The sequence below is a fragment of the Scardinius erythrophthalmus genome, assembly GCF_964197995.2.
Source record: "Scardinius erythrophthalmus genome assembly, chromosome: 6".
Lineage (NCBI taxonomy): Eukaryota > Metazoa > Chordata > Actinopteri > Cypriniformes > Leuciscidae > Scardinius > Scardinius erythrophthalmus.
Window position 1 is genome coordinate 49999618 of NC_138226.1, and position 17983 is coordinate 50017600.

General features: G+C 38.0%; 1 protein-coding gene across 5 annotated transcripts in view; it reads left to right on the plus strand.

Moving 5' to 3' along the window:
- Positions 1 to 3118: 3118 nt before the first annotated feature.
- The window catches only part of LOC308692762 (glutathione hydrolase 1 proenzyme-like), a 30614-nt gene continuing 15749 nt past the window's right edge, over positions 3119 to 17983 (plus strand). For 2 of the 5 annotated variants that reach the window (XM_081369104.1, XM_081369102.1), the window contains exons 1-9: positions 3124 to 3371; positions 6238 to 6372; positions 6506 to 6636; positions 12848 to 12937; positions 13104 to 13296; positions 13507 to 13667; positions 14371 to 14520; positions 15213 to 15349; positions 16213 to 16403. In XM_081369104.1, the coding sequence (XP_081225230.1) occupies positions 6510 to 6636; positions 12848 to 12937; positions 13104 to 13296; positions 13507 to 13667; positions 14371 to 14520; positions 15213 to 15349; positions 16213 to 16403 (1049 nt within the window). In that variant the 5' untranslated portion in view covers positions 3124 to 3371; positions 6238 to 6372; positions 6506 to 6509. Of the gene's footprint in view, positions 3372 to 3541; positions 3605 to 6237; positions 6373 to 6505; positions 6637 to 12847; positions 12938 to 13103; positions 13297 to 13506; positions 13668 to 14370; positions 14521 to 15212; positions 15350 to 16212; positions 16404 to 17983 lie in introns of all 5 variants that reach the window. The other 3 variants (XM_081369101.1, XM_081369105.1, XM_081369103.1) reach the window with 3 other exon arrangements.

The following is a 17983-nucleotide window of genomic DNA, read 5'->3' on the forward strand; positions in this document are numbered from 1 at the left end:
TTTTCTCCTCAGCAGAGCAAGAACTAATAGTCGAAGTTTATTCGGAATTTTAATGTTTAATCAAAACGCCAGGGAACACCTCAAAGTCTGCAAAAGCCAGGAGAGAGGGCTGGCAAAAAGTAGCAGACAATTTAAATCCGTTAGAAGTGGCCATGTTAGATGTTTTTATCACTTATTAGCCTATATATTTGTATTTTAATAATTGCATATTTACTTTGTTTATTGTAATGTCAGAGTCGCCACACTAGAACATTGGAACAAATAAAAGTGAAGTACAAAAATATTCTACATAATGGTAATTTTTAGTTATATTATAGTATATTTTATAAAAGACACTGTTAAATAAATGGTTGTCTGTTTATAAAAGCAACCAAGAAAAAGGCTGAGAAAAAAAAGAAAAGAAAAGTTCTTAGTAGCCTGCACTGTAAAATAATTTTTGCTGCATTAAATTAAGGCCGTATAGTCATTTCAACTGTTAAATCTTGAGTAATGATGAATTGCTTTGACTTGTGAAAGTGAAAACTGATAAACTTATGTTAATGTAAAAATATTAAAACATTTCCCCCCAGTGTACTTCATTTTAATGACATTGTGTTTTCCTCTTTTGTGCACTTTTACATAATACACCAACACTTGTATCTGTTTCCAGGAAAGTGGTGCTGAAATATGTGCAGTAAGTGGACATTTTCTAACGTTCCAAAGGAAAGAAAGTATAAGACTTTGTAATGTCCATTTGTTTCCATTGCACTGGACAGTGAATAAACCCTCTCAGATAACTGTCATATGGAGGAACTAGCCTACCTGCAAGTGCACACATAACTTTACTTAATTTATACTTGTATGCTTTATGGCTGCAATATAAGTTGCAGGATTCCACATCTACAGAAAGGCCTACAGAAGAGTCTGCCCAGACAGAGGAGACATAGGCCTACAGGTGGGCAGTGGATAGACAACTTTTCCTTTTTATTTGTTGCATGAGGCATGTGTCTAATATCTCTTGTTGCAGGCACTTGACCACTGGCTTTTCTTTACAAAGAACAATTGGAATAAAACTCAAGGATTTAAGCATATTTGTCTTTTATTAAACATTTAATGAAAAGTGTTTTTTTTTTTTTTGGCAATGTTGTGTAATATGGCACATGCAACAATGTCACAGGCCCTGTCAGATGTGCAACCCTCAGACTTTTCAGACACTGAACTCTTCCCTTTAGTTAGCCAAAGTTCATTTCATTGTGTGCCCTTGTCCTGGCTAGAGCTGCATTGTAACTGGTTTGGGTCAGGGAATGGGGTCATAAAACACCTGTCTGCAGGCAGGAACATGTCATAATCACCTATGAACAAATGCAGTTCTGTTAGGATCGGCATAAGTGTATGTAATACAGTGAGCTTAATATTTAATTGTGGAACTTTCCTTACCACTTTCAAATAATGTGCATAAATGTGAATAAACAAATAAACAAATAAACAAATGTGATATGGAAGATTTTAGTCAACTGCCTTTTTTTAATTTGATATAATATTACTAATCTGGAATATTAAGAATCACAATAGTAACTGGGCTGCACATTTACATTGTGAACCCCCTTTCTGTTCACATCCCCTTCATTGAGGCCTTGATGGCAGTCTATGGTCAGCCTATAGTTTATGGTACCAATCACGTTAGTGAAGCCTGAGTGACATACTGTAGGCTAATCAGCATGTTCATGATTGAATGATCTTCATAAAAAATTACCAGTAGTGTAAAGGAAAGAGCCACTCGCAAATAATCTTAGGGCAATACTAACAGTTTGTGCTGTAGTTAAAGCCCGACTCCGACAAGTCGAAAATAAATGTGCGTTTCCAACAAATTAATAATGCAAACGACAATCTCACGAGTCACAAGAAAAAATATATATCTCAGAAAGTGCACTATCGCGCTGCGCTTGACTTCCTGTATCAGCTCCGCTTATGAAGCCGGGATCTAATCCTGTTAACATGAAATAAGCTGCTCCCGAGCAGGTTTAAGCTTGCGCACCTGTTGCTATGACAGCAAGTCCAGGATGAGCGTCGAAGAACCAAACAATCCAATATCATGCCAAATCGCCAACAATCAAATCCAGCTAACTGAGTTAAGCGACGTACGAAGAACGGGCCCCTGATTCAGTTCTTCAGCTCATTAGTAGAGACTGAAAGATCTGAATGGACTCTATTCACGGCCTACTGCATACGTATTTCTGATAAAACCTTTGCTTTATGCAAGCTTCCGGTACTCTAAGAACGCAATAATAAGCATTTTCAAAAACTGGTACAATAAAATGATATTATTCTACTTCCCTAATCCCTTTCAACCACTGAATATTAAAAGGACATTTTAAAAATGTAAAAGCATTAACAAATTACTACAACAGACCATGAGTAACCCCAAAATATTGATTATTTCTGCAGCAATATTAAGGATATGTGAAATATCACTCTAGTAATAAATATCTGTATATGTAACATGTGTTGCTTTAATCAAAAATATTGTTTAATCAAAAATATAATATTGTTGAATATTATTTAATGTTTTAATGTCCCCAACAAAGCAAGCCAAAAGCCAATGGCAACAAAGGCGAAAAAGGTGAAAAAGGCGACAGTGACAGGAACTAAATCTCCATCAGTGACAGAATGGAGGAAAAACCTTGGGAGAACCCAGACTCAGTGGCTCAGTTCTCCTCTGGCCAACGAGCGAACAGTGTGTGATTATGATCCAGGCAGCGTTACAGGTCAGAGGTCAGATTGGATTGGAACAATCAGAGTATATAATGTATTGTGACGGGATACGTATCGTGACTTTGTTGCCAGTACACAGACCTAATTTGCACACAAAGTTTTGCAGTTTAATAAATAGAAATAAATGCACTGTCTATCCTTGTCCTGACACTCTTTTGTATGTTTTTATATTAGCAACTTAGAACTTTGAGTAAAACATCCTTGAGGAATTTAAGGCAATCTTTTTCCTCATATGAAAAGTGTCAGTTATGTATTATTCATTATATTATAATATATTAAGGCAATATATTAACACAGTATTTTTCAGTATATTTAAACCATTTAATATATTGATCATAAATATATGGAAATATCTTTTTGTTTCGAGGGCGTACACCACAGATGAACTAATGAAAATGGTATGCACAACAGGCCAGGTTTAACAGTTTGAAATAAAGCTCAACAGATCTGTGAAGGCAATGGTTGCAGGTTTGCAGACACGAACAGGAAACAGCTAGACAGGAAGCAGCGGTCCAGCGGGTACCATGTGATTACTCAACCGTCTGTTTCTCTGACAATTATTACATCAAATCTGCTGGGCCTACACAACGGCTCTCCTTTCAACTCCTCCTCGGACTACGGTAATATTGTATTTTTATTTAATGCATTGAAATTGATAGAGCGAAAGAAAGTTCCATTTTTTTTAATCTTTGCTATTTTTTCCAGTGAAAGTGTTAATTTGAGAGAATCTGTCTTTTTGTATGGCATACCAGCCTTGTAATTCTAAAACCAAACTGTTATTATTTTACAGTTTCTTTAAACTGGTGGACAGGGGCTATTCAATAATGGGTTGTCTCACAAGCAAGTCAAGAAGGTGATGAAGCATGTACTCATTAATCACTCTTTATTAACTGGTCAGGTTCCTTTGGCCCTCAAGTTAGCTGCCATCACACCAGTCCTTAAAAAGACTGGTTGTGATGTTGAGGATTTGTCTAACTATAGGCCTATTGCCCATCTACCTTTTCTAGCTAAGGTCTTGGAACGAGTTATAGTTGGCCAGCTACAGCAATACCTGTCCATCAACAATCTCCTAGAGCCATTTCAGTCTGGATCAGGTCATAGTCCTGAGACTGCTCTCGTCCGGGTCACAAATGATCTTCTCATTTCTGCTGATATGGGTGCCTGTAGTGTCTTAGACATGATTGCTGCTTTTGACACAATATCTCATGCTGTCCTTCTTGAAAGACTGTCTGTATGGTTAGGAATCTCTGGTACTGCTAACATCCTATCTCACTAATTGATTCCAGTTTGTGTCTTTGGGGAAAAACAAATCTGTACCAACACTAGTTCAGCAGGGTGTCCCACAAGGGTCTGTGCTTGGTCCCATCTTATTTAGCATTTATATGTTGCCTTTGGTGACATCATTCGTAAGTCTGGGTTAGGGTTTCATTGCTATGCTGACGATACGTAGATCTACAGTATATCAGCATGCACCCTAATCCAAACCTTGCAGTTACAGCTCTTACCACCTGCTTGGATGAGATAAAAGCCTGGATGCATGACAATTTTCTTAAGCTCAACAAGAATTTCTATTCGTCGGTACGCCAACGGCTCTACTTAAACTTAACAGTTCAAATTTGTTTACTAGCAATGACTTTGTTACTCCGTCCTCTCAAGTGTGCAATCTTGGCGTTATCTTTGACCCAGAACTGATGTTTGATGCCCATATTAAAATGGTATCAAAAACTGCATTTTTCCATCTTAGAAATCTCACTAGATTACGACCGTTTCCATCGCTGCCAGATGCAGAAAGACTTATTCACGGTCATATCATATTGCGAGCGCTGTCTGTTTCTATAGTTGTGACCTTTCCTATTATCTCCCACTCATTTGCAACTTTAAGAAACTGGTTAATCAGTCTAAACCAGTCTTCTTCTGTTTTTAACATGCCTAAAGTGAATGAGTGCAGCTGCCAGATGTAATCGATTAGGTGTGCTGTTACACTGAGGTAGTTTTGGTTACTTACTGATGTCCAGTGGTCTCCTGTAAGTGCAATAAAAGTACATTCTGCCAACTGCCTCACTTTCGTAGTTTTTTCAACGTCGTACAGTTCATGCATTCTTTTAACAATAGTTCCCCTCGAAGGTAGCTTGTATAATGGGTCGCCTGTGGCGATCTGAATGATGTCCTGAAGCCCCCAGTCCTGTACTATGTTGATGGTCCTGCAATCTGTGGCGATCCATTTAGTAATTGCACTAGTTAGCTTTGCTGTTGACGTTTTGTTGACAGGCTTACCCCGGCTGCACTCCGCCAGTGTCGTTTGACGAGCACGCTTGTTGACCCTGTCTTGGCAGCATCTTTGCTAACATCAGCAAAAATGTGTTTCGCCCGAAGATGGCACCTCAAACTCGGGGGCGGGGTAGTAGTTATCAGTCAAATTAATTTTTATTTTGTTTATATAGTTTTTCTTTTTTACCCAACAAACATAAGGATACTGATAAACACAAGGCCTATGCATTTTTACTTCTTGCGTAGCCTACTCAATCTATGGCAAATTTTTGTGAAGGAAGACAAGCATGTGAAGTTTATCCTGTACTGTTACAGATTATACTGTACAATGAAATACAATAGTTGCTGAGTCTGTGATCTGAACACTTTACCTCAGAGCGTCCGTTAACTGAATGCATTGAGAATATCACCTGAAAATCCGATAACATCTGCAATTTTCATTCAAGCAGCTGATTTCTGTAAATAAATGTAAAATTAAATGTAGGCTATATTGCAGCACAGGGTGAAATCATTTAGGATGATTTGAGACAAATATAATGTAAATTTAATATAAAACTATGTAAATGGTGCTTTGTGTCGCGGCAGAATTTTTAACACGGTCCTGAGCCGTTGCTGGGCGCCGCGGCCGCCGGTGTGTGTACACTCATACAGAATGTGTTTGAATTTTAAAGACGTGGTGCTGCGCTTCTCGTCCGGTGTGCGACCACCTCTAAGGTGCTGTTTTCTTTGAAGCCGAAGAACTCTGTTCTTATTACTGGCGAGCTTACTTATTTTCGGGTGTGGACAGAGTGTTTCACTCTAGCTGCGCGGACGAGCGCTGCGTCGTCTTCTTATTTGACAGGTGTCCGCGGATGCGATACTGCCACTTGAGAGGTCAACAAGGTAGGCCTACTGGCGCTGTAGTATTTATGTGTCATGTTATCATAAGAGTCCTATTCATTTTAAACATTGTGGTTATCGCCAATACCGGTATATTGTCACACTCTAAATTAACACGATGTCGATATTTCATGCTTTGAATATCACGATTATCGTCAACAGCGGTATATTGCGACACCCCTAATATATATATATATATATATATATATATATATATGAATATTTGCCAGTTCATAACATAAGGAAGAGATAAGTGCATGGCAGCCTACAAAATAAATAAAATGATTTCTGTTTGTGTGATAAATAAATTTCTCATTTCTCAAACTCTGGTGGTTTCAGATGCTTGTTCGTCACATTTCTGATTGCAGTGGTTTTGATAGTACTCATAGTTACACTCCATAAGAGACCCTCTGAAGAGTGCTATGCTAAAGCAGCAGTGGCAGCGGATGCCAAAGTTTGCTCTACCATCGGGAGGTACGATTACAAAGAGTCACATTTATGTTTCTGGGAAAGATTCCATGCGTTAGCGTTGAGACTTTTGCAACTCCAGAGTCTACATTGCTAATATGGAGTGATTGAATTAACACCGAGCTCTTTGTGTTTGCAGGGACATGTTGAAGCGTAACGGTTCAGCAGTCAATGCTGCCATTGCTGCTCTGCTGTGTGTGAGTGTGATTAATCCCCACAGCATGGGCATCGGAGGAGGCGGGGTTTTCACCATATACAACCCATCAACAGGTACATGGGCTTTGAGATACTTAAACCAGACAATGGCAACAGTTCAAGGAACAAACAAACAAACAAACAAACAAAACTTTGCCATTCAGAAGATACATTTCAATCAAAACAACTTATGGTGCATTATTAAAGAAGTAGTTTCCCTAGAGCAGCGTGAGGTCAAGTGCCTTCAGAAACAATTCCTGCCACACTCTTACTTGGGCACAAATGTGCAATTTTTATATTAGCAAACCATACCTTGACCAGGTGTTAATGTGTTTCATCCAACAGGTTTCTAGATCAACATCTTTTCAAGATCTGGAACAGCATTTCTTATATTTTTTATATTAATAAATGTTGGGCCAATAAATCGCATATTTAATAATTCATTTTAATTAATAAATTGTCATTTTAACCCCCCCCAAAAAAAAAAATCACTATTAGATTTTTCCCCAAAATCGTGCAGCCTTCACTTTGATCCCCGCAGCACATTTATTTATTTAATTATCAAATGCAGTAAATTATATTCAACATAGAAGATATGTTTGACGTGATAGTTTCATCCTTAAATTACATCTACTTTAACCCCTTAAACCCTGAGCCATTTTTGGAGTTTTTTTGTCTGAGTGACACACAAAAAAGTAAAGACTCATAACTTCAAAACTATAACAAGGAGAGTCAAAAGGTAGGTATCGTTTGATAGAACTCTTTTCAAATTTTTTGAAAATATAAATTACATTACATTTGGATATTCTCCTGCCGAGAAACTGCTGATAAATACAAAAAAAAACATAATTTTTATTATGATTTTGCATATCTCTCTTGTTTGACATGCAATAACTCGGGGAGGAAATATGGTAGCACAAATTTTCTTTTTTGGGGAAGTACCCCTAAATGTGAGCTGCATCTGAATAAAATTTTGTGGTGATCGCATAAAGTACTCAAAAGTTACAGCATTTGGAACAAAGGTAGCCTTTTTGTTTAGTCCTCACACATTTGGAAAGCAATAAAAAAAAGAGTTTTCTGAGTGACATACACAAAACTAAAGACTCATAACTTCAAAACTATAGCAAGGAGAGTCAAAAGGTAGGTATCGTTTGAAAGAACACTTTTCACATTTTTTGAAAATATAAATTAAATTACATTTGGACATTCTTCTGCCGAGAAACTGCTGATAAAAGACAAAAAATAAATATAATTTTTATAATGATAATGCATATCTTTCTTATTTGACATGGAATAACTCAGGAAGGAAATAAGGTAGGAGGAAAATTCTTTTTTGGGGAAGTCCTTCTACATATGAGCTGCATCTGGATAAAATTTTGTGGTGATTGGATAAAGTAATCAAACGTTACAGCCTTTGGAACCAAGATAGCATTTTTGTTGAGACCTTGACGCCCCCTCATGGGCATTTTTTATAGTGTTTCACCATGAAGAATATCTTGTCATAAAAGCAATAGATAAAGTTAATTTTGGGCTCATTTTAATTGTATGAATATGCTGTAAAAAATGAAGTGCCATTTTCAACGATTTTTGAATGTTTCGTGAGATGTATGATGTTTTTGACACATTGCAGTACATAGTACAAAAAAGTATTTTATAGATTATGAATTTTTTTTTATATCTTTATCAGCAAATAACTCAGCAATACTTTGGAGTTTTTCAAATAGGCTACATTCACTGTAAAGTTCAGACTCTAAGGTTTCAAATGACACCAATTTTGTTTGAATCAAGGCAATATTTTTGAAAAATATGATAATGAATATTTTCGCAGCTAGGCGGCGCCATGGGTGGCGCACACGGGCTGTACACTCCGGTTTAGAGAGACTAGTCAGCACTCGTTCAGAGTTGATCGAAGTGGTTAGATTCTTTAAAAAGCTGAGATTCTAAGCTTTAAAATGATACATATTTTGTGTTATTCCACGTTTGAAAAAGAGCACGGACGGTTCCGGGAAAATTGGAAAACACTTTGCACCCAGGAAGGATGAGAGACTTGTTTTTTATCCAAGTATGCATTACTTCGTGAGGAATATCTCGTGATCAAAGCAATGGATTCTGTTGTGTGTGGGCTCTTTGTAATCGTGAGAATCTGTTGTCAATAAAGATGTTCGATTTTTCACAATCTATGCATGTTTCATTGAGTTATGAGCTGAAACGTCACATCAAAACAACATAGCATCACTGCTATTGCTACTTCATAGGTGCGCCTCTGGTATTTTTTTGTGTCAGAACGCTATAAGGAATATCTTTAGACCTGAGTGATGGATTATGGTGTGTTTGGGCTCTTTTTAATCGTAACATTCTGCTGTAAATAATGATGTGCCATTTTCCACAATTGATGCATGCTTCATTGAGTTATGAGTTAGAACGCGACATAAGTGCTACATCTATAATAAAGTTCTATGTGCGCATTTGTGTTACAACTCCACGAGGCATAACTTTAGATATGAGTGATGGATTATGCTGAGTTTGGGCTCTTTTTAATCGTGCGAGTCTGCTGAAAATAATGATGTGCATTTTTCTACGATATGTGCATGCTTCGTGAAGTTATAAGTAAAAACCAAACGCGAGTGCTTCATGAGTATATATTTGGCTAGGTACGTCTTTGGTATTTTCTGTGTTAGAACGCCATGAAGAATATCTTTAGATCTGACTGATGAGTTTGGGCTCGTCTTAATCATGAGCTCCTGCTGTAAATAACGATGTGTCATTTTTCATGATCGATGTATGTTTCATGAAGATACGAGTAAAAAGGCCAAGTGTAAGCTACCTCGCTTGGCTACGTGCGTTTGTGTATTTTTTGTGAATTAGAACTCCATGAGGAATATCTTTAGTTCTGAGTGATGGATTACGTTGAGTTTGGACTCATTTTAATTGTAAGCATCTGCTGTAAATAATGATGTGTCATTTTCCACAATCGGAGCATGTTTCATGAAGTTACAAGCGGAAATGTGTCTAAAATTCAGCATCCATATATGGTTTACCCATGGGTCTCTTGAGGGGCTTATTTTACAAAAACCTTGCTCAAGTTTAGTAAAAGCCTGAAACAATTATGCTTGTTGTATTCTACTCATTGAGACCTTTCAAATGACATATGACACATGACTATCTGAGCAGTATGATGTTTTTGACACATTGCAGTACATAATAATTTCCTCTTCCTCATAAATTATGTATTAAAAAAAAATCATTTTATCAGCAAATAACTCAGCACTACTTTGGAGATAATCATAATGGCTACATTCATTGTAAAATTTAGACTCTAAGCTTTCAAATGATGCCTATTTTGTGTTGATCAATGCAGTAGTTTTGAAAAATATGACAATTAATTTTTTCCATAGCTAGGGGGCGCCCTCCGGCGGTATAATCCGTTCTAAAGGAATAACTCAGCACCTTTTAGGAGTTGAATAAAATGTATAGGTGCATTGTTCTAAGCTTTAAAATGATACCTATTTTGTATCATATCATTCAGTGGTTGCTTAGTAATTTGATTATGAATTTTTTTCATGGGGTGCCGTCCCGCCGGCGGGACGCTTAGGGTTTAATACAATATATTGTTGGTACCAAGATTCTTTCACGCCAGTTAATCAATACGTAGATTTGCATGGAAGCCTCTTGTGCCATTACGGTCTAGTGGTAGAACTTTTGTTAAGCATGTCAGAGAGGTTCTGGGTTCTTATCCACAATTGCATAGTTTTTTTTCCCCATTAAAACCAAAGATGTTCATCTGTAATTGTATGTCAAGAGTGTGGACACGTTTGTATGCATTTCATTTGTGATTTCACCGGAACGAATAAAGAGTCATCGTGATGGCATTAAGCAAATGAGGCGCTCGTCTGTGAAGTGCAAAAGTGCCAAGTTGCCTTCTGCTACTGATAACTGCAGCTGCAAACAATCACATGATTAAAAAACCACACATTCCAGCGCCAGATCGCCTCTTATATAACTAACGAACTAAATGAATGCTCTGCTAGTCAGCTGTAGATGTTTCATTTGAATTAAGTACATCCATGCCACAAAATGTTTAAAAAAGTGGTAGGGACAATATCGACCCTGGCAAAAAGTGGTGGGGACATGTCCCATTCGCGAATTAAGCCTATGTGTAACCGGATCTACTCAACCCTCTCCCAGCGGGCATTCAAGCTGTGGTCTCCGACATGGGAGTCAGGAACTCTAACAAGGAGGCTAAAGACCACAGCCACTAGCATCAGTCGCTAGAGCGCCTCTTGAGATCAGGGGAGTGAGGTTTACAAGCAGTTGGTTACTGTAATAAATATTTAACAGCCATTATGGCGACAAACTGACAAACTGTCTTTATAATGTTACAAATAACACCGATCACCATAATGACGACTACAAACTTTATTATTTTCAATAAAACATCTAAATCCCTGTTAATTCTCAACAAGTACATTTGTACATGTATGAAAGAAATAATATCAAACTGGTTTGTAAACTTGTAAAACAGTGTGACTGGAAGTCAGTTGTGGTTCTTGTGTTTCTGCTTGTCTCTTTTTTTCTGTTCTTGTCCTTCACTGATTCTAATTATCAGGAGTTAATCAGTGTCTGAATTCACTCACTTCTTTTCATTCACTCTGTCAAGTAGACTGTATTGAGAACTAATGTAGGGAATAGTGAATGAGGGTATAGGGTGGGATTTGGAACACAGCCTCTGAGTGTCGATTTTGAGCACTGTTAATTCACAGTATATTCCTGTAGGCTATTTTCTCAAAAATGAAAAATATTACCCAGAATGCATTGTTTTATACGGTATATTACTGTTTTAATGGAAAATGGTATGATACTGTCAGATTTTTTACAGCAAGGCTTTACAGTATACATCACAGATATACACTCACCTAAAGGATTATTAGGAACACCTGTTCAATTTCTCATTAATGCAATTATCTAATCAACCAATCACATGGCAGTTGCTTCAATGCATTTAGGGGTGTGGTCCTGGTCAAGACAATCTCCTGAACTCCAAACTGAAAGTCAGAATGGGAAAGAAAGGTGATTTAAGCAATTTTGAGCGTGGCATGGTTGCTGGTGCCAGACGGGCCGGTCTGAGTATTTCACAATCTGCTCAGTTACTGGGATTTTCACGCACAACCATTTCTAGGGTTTACAAAGAATGGTGTGAAAAGGGAAAAACATCCAGTATGCGGCAGTCCTGTGGGCGAAAATGCCTTGTTGATGCTAGAGGTCAGAGGAGAATGGGCCGACTGATTCAAGCTGATAGAAGAGCAACTTTGACTGAAATAACCACTCGTTACAACCGAGGTATGCACAAAGCATTTGTGAAGCCACAACACGCACAACCTTGAGGCGGATGGGCTACAACAGCAGAAGACCCCACCGGGTACCACTCATCTCCACTACAAATAGGAAAAAGAGGCTACAATTTGCACGAGCTCACCAAAATTGGACAGTTGAAGACTGGAAAAATGTTGCCTGGTCTGATGAGTCTCGATTTCTGTTGAGACATTCAGATGGTAGAGTCAGAATTTGGCGTAAACAGAATGAGAACATGGATCCATCATGCCTTGTTGCCACTGTGCAGGCTGGTGGTGGTGGTGTAATGGTGTGGGGGATGTTTTCTTGGCACACTTTAGGCCCCTTAGTGCCAATTGGGCATCGTTTAAATGCCATGGCCTACCTGAGCATTGTTTCTGACCATGTCCATCCCTTTATGACCACAAAGTACCCATCCTCTGATGGCTACTTCCAGCAGGATAATGCACCATGTCACAAAGCTCGAATCATTTCAAATTGGTTTCTTGAACATGACAATGAGTTCACTGTACTAAAATGGCCCCCACAGTCACCAGATCTCAACCCAATAGAGCATATTTGGGATGTGGTGGAACGGGAGCTTCGTGCCCTGGATGTGCATCCCACAAATCTCCATCAACTGCAAGATGCTATCCTATCAATATGGGCCAACATTTCTAAAGAATGCTTTCAGCACCTTGTTGAATCAATGCCATGTAGAATTAAGGCAGTTCTGAAGGCGAAAGGGGGTCAAACACAGTATTAGTATGGTGTTCCTAATAATCCTTTAGGTGAGTGTATGTTGGCTTTCTTAAAGCTGCACCAACAGCTTGCTATTAAAGATCACAAGTTAGATTCTTAAATTCTTCAGTGTCCTCTTTGGCCAATCACTGCAACCTCTTGACTACTGAGACACATTTTTTGTGTTAAACAAAAAGTGTATTTTTTTCATCTTCAGGAAAGGTGGAGACAATTAATGCAAGAGAAACTGCTCCAATGAGTGCTTCAGAGAACATGTTTGGCAATGACCCCAAGAATGCAATACCAGGTAAACCACCATAAATCTTTATATCCCCAAATTCAGCCTCCATGATGACTGAATCCAGCACAGATTCAGTAGAAGCACATTGGTCCACACATTAATGCAGCTCTGATGATTTCTTGCCAGTTTGGCCATTGAATGATGTGACCACTCCTCTGTTTTGTGTGAATAGCAGGGTTGTTTATAGCTGTGCCAGGAGAACTGCGTGGTTATGCGCTGGCACACCAAAGACACGGGAGACTGAAATGGAAGGAGCTGTTTGAGCCCAGTATAAAGCTGGCATCAGAGGGCTTTCGGATTGGCAAGGCATTGGCTTATGCCATCAATGAGACTAGTGGAACAATTCTGAAAGATAAAACATTGTGGTGAGAATGTGTCATTTGTAAACTAGCAAAAAACTAGGATATTTTTTAAAAATTTAAAAAACATACTTTGTCAGTGGAAATTATTCTACAAGACAGATCTAACACTATTATAATACTATATGTCTCTATTTACACCAGGGTCTCTAACGCATCTGCCTTTTAAATGTGATGGCATCATCTGATTTCTGCACTTCTGTCTCTTCTTTCCAGTGAAGTGTTTTGTGACTCAAATAATAACACCTTGAAGGAAAATGACATTATAAGTTTTCCTAAACTAGCTCTCACCTTTAAGAAGATAGCAGAAGAAGGACCAGATGCCTTTTATGATGGAACATTGACTCAGACTATAGTGGAAGATATTAATGCTGCAGGTTATTTCATGCTTAAATTTGACTCATATCTAAAGGATCTTGTGACTTAATATTAACAAAGTATGCAAATCTGTCTCAATCTTTTGTGTAAACACTTTACAGTACGGTGCACTAATATGCATTAAATCTTTTGTGTAAACACTTTACAGTACGGTGCACTAATATGCATTAAATCTTTTGTGTAAACACTTTACAGTATGGTGCACTAATATGCATTGATTCATGCTTAACTGCACAGGTAATCATGAGAATGAATGTATTTTTTTATGTTAACTTTTTTTTTATGCCTTTCACTATTTTGTATTCCTATGTGTTCTTTATTTGTTTTGTGCCCTTTGCAATTTTATCTGTCTATTTTATTGTGTAAAGTGCCTTGAGAAGCTACTTTATTTATAAAATAAAGTTTATTATTATTTTTATGATTACTGCATCTGCAACTAATAATTTATTTTACATTATTAGTTAATACTATGTTGCTAAGGAATTAATACATGATGACACATTTAATTAATAGCATTCATATAGTACCTAATCTATTAATCAGATAGACTCTTTATTAGTTGTTGTGCAATAATCTTTAATGAACGGTTTAGTTCTTCATGAGTCAAACATTAACTCCTCTATACATTAGTTAAGCATGAACGAATGCTTATTAGTGCACCCATTTTTTAAAGTGTTACCATTTTTGTTTCTCATAACACAGGAGGGATTATAACACGCGAGGACCTGAAGAATTATCAACCAGTGCTGAATGAGTATGCATTAAACTTTACTGTGGGGAAATACATATTTCATGCTCCTGATGCTCCATTTGGTGGACCCGTACTCGCTCTGATCCTCAACATACTCAAAGGTGTGTGTGTGTGTGTGTGTGTGTGTGTGTGTGTGTGTGTGTGTGTGTGTGTGTGTGTGTGTGTGTGTGTGTGTGTGTGTGTGTGTGTGTGTGGATTACAGTTAGGGAGTGCTAAGGCCAGCACTCTCTAATTACTCCAAATAATTTCCATATTAAGACAGCCATCACTTCATTCAGGACCGGCCCATGGCATAGGTGACCAGTATGGTTGGGGTTAGGATTAAGGGTGGGGTGAGGTTATGATTACCCAATCAGTTAGCGGCCTCAATGAGTTAGGGTTGGTAATAATCTGGCAGGCAGATCAAATTCAGCACAACTCCAGCCATATGAGGAACCTTATGAAGCACAGGAGTTGATGACATACTGTATGTGAGAAACTACAGTATACCTTCTCTATATGACCAACACAGCATGTCCTGTTAGCTTTATATTAATGTAGGTCTATTCAAATGACCTTGTGTTTGTTCTGTAAAACAGGCAGTTCATGCCACCATCTTTTGCTCAACCATGAGTTACTCCAGACATTCACCATTAATATGTTGAGATCCTATCAAAAACTCTGAAAAGCAACAATTGTAAAGGACCAAAAGACTTGTACAGTGTGAAACATAGGTTTAGTAATCTCTCTGTCTTGAATCTAAGTCTTTAATTCTTTTAATTTTCAGTTCAAATAATTAAGCATTTCATTTCAGGCTACAACATCTCAAGCAGCAGTGTGTCCACAATACAGAACAAGACTTTGACCTATCATCGTATGATAGAGGCCTTCCGCTTCGCTGATGCCCAAAAGAGTAAACTGGGAGACCCACTTCATGAAAACATGATTGAGGTGAACTCAACTCAACTCTAATATACTTATATATTCCTTGGGCCTATACTGGATAGTTTTAGAGCAGGGGTGGGGAATGCTGGTCCTGCAGAGTTTAGTTCCACCCCTAATCAAACACACCTGAACAAGCTAATCAATGTCTTCAGGATAACTAAGGCTACAGGCAGGTGAGTTTTTATTCATTCCCCATCCCTGTTTTAAAGGGAGAGTTCACCCAAAAATATCAATTCTGGGACTCCAAAGGGGCAAAATTAGGAAATTGGCTTGAGGTTGAATTCAAGGACCCTAGGTTGAATTTACTCCGAACCATCCCTTTAATTATACTTTTAAATATATCTTGATCAAAGATTGAGTACAAGTTTAGGCCAAATAAACGTAGACTTTTCTGTCATTATAAGTCAAGTATACTTAAATGTGGAGTAAGCGGTATTTGAAAAACGATTTTTGGATCGTTGTGCTGTTCTGTTGGCAACTAACAACCAACTCTTGTTTGTTATTACTATTGTGTACTCGACTCACATGCAGGGGATCGGGGTTCAAGGCTGACTCGAGCAGGGCTGTTAGGATTGGAGTCTGAGTTTTGTAGGCGGAGAATTAAAGAGAGGGGTGTGTTTGTTTGGGTTGATTTTATCAACATTGTCCAACAGCGTTTTTGAAATGAGGGTGGCTCAGATCAGATGTAAAAAAATCTCGGATCTTATGCAGATTTTTTGTGTTTACACGCATGCAAGTGCAAAAAAACATCTAAAAAATTGTGCCCGTGTAAACGCAGCCAATATGCACTCTGAGCAGATTTAACACTTGGGATTTTGCTGTGTATATTTACGTATTGATATTTTGTCAATTTTGTTTCACACTCACAGATTGTCCAAAAAATGACCTCAGTGAGCTTTGCGGACCACATCAGGAGTAAGATTAAAGATGACATCAAACAAAAGAGCTATGATGAGCAGGAGGACCTTGATAATGCGCCTGATGACCATGGCACATCTCACCTGTCTATTATCGCAGAAGATGGGAGTGCAGTGGCAGTCACCAGCAGTATCAATAACTAGTAAGAGAAAAAAGAGACAACGAGATCAGTGTTTCTTAATCCTGGTCTTGACCTATCACACCCAGTTTCAGTTACTGAAACATAAAATCACCTCTAACAATATGAACTTAACATTACATCGACTTAACATTAGACTATTAGTCTTCTGTTTAGTAGACTAATTTGCATAATTACTGAGGGGGAACACTAATAGGTCCAATAACTAAACTCTCTACCAACTGGCTTTAATAATATCAGACATGTTGGAAGTTGGCAGAGAGTCAGAAGAGTCATTGGCTCTTGGGCAACTTTCAACATGTTTGATATTATCAGAGCCTTCATAGCCCAGAGGGAACAAATACCTCATGCACCTTTATATGGTGAGATTACGGTATGAGTTACACTTCTACAGTTCAGTGTATGTTCACGAAATGTTCTTATTCTTATTTTTCTAAGGCTGCCCCCTAATAGTCGACTAAACGTTAGTTGACGAGAAGAATTGTATTAGTCGAAGAGTCACAAAAAAAGTCATGCAGTCTGTGAGGGACAGATTGTTAACAGCGGATCCTTGTGGTAATTACAAGAAATCCAAGCATTCGCCTGTCATCCATCGCCTCAACAGGGGTCATTAACACACTGGCTTCCAGGGGCCTACACTGGAAGGGAGGCTAGTAGGGAGCCTAGTAGACATTTAAAGCTTTCTATAGATATATTTCTCATGTCTGCGAGGCAAGTAGCTGGTTTTGCTGCTGTTTTGCGGCAAGCTTTATGCGTGGAATTAAACGATCATTATGGTTAAGTTCCCCCCCCCAGTAAATATTTCAGTAATTAAATTAATATGAACGTGCGATTAGTTGACTAATGGCTTAAATGAACAACTTCAGGGGTAGCTCTATATTTTTCTTCAAGCAAGAAAGTCAGAGGCAGTCTTTAAGTCTGTCACTGTCCTCTGCAAGAATAGTCAGTAGATTTGACTTGTACCAAAATCATTCAAGTCAGCTAGTGGGACATAGCCTTTAGCAATACTTATATTAAAGGGTTAGTTCACAGAAAAATTAAATTTCTGTCATTAATTACTTATCGTACATATTCGGAACACTGATGAAATCCGAGAGCTTTCTGACCCCTCCATAGACAGCAATACAACACACACTTTCAAGGCCCAGAAAGGTAGTAAAGACAACGTTAAAATAGTCCATGTGATTAGAGTGGTTCAACCTTAATCCCCGACAGCAACATAGTGACGGCCCAGATGTGGGCCGGATCTGGACCAACACTATGTTGCTGTCTGGGATGTTATGATGCAACAAGAAAACATTTTTTTTTCTTTCTGGGCCTTGAAAGTGATTTCATCAAAAATATCTTAATTTGTGGTCCGAAGATCTTACGAGTATGGAACGACATGAGGATGAGTAATTAATGACAGAAACTTCCTTTTTGGGTGAACTAACCCTTTAAACACAACAGAATAAAATACAATAGTACTTATTTTTTTAAGAAACTGCACTCTTCCTTTCAAAAATATAGATTCGATTTTAATGCAGAATAGATTTTTTTTTAAAAGATGTTAATGTACTTTTGGTGTCTATATTAATGAAGCT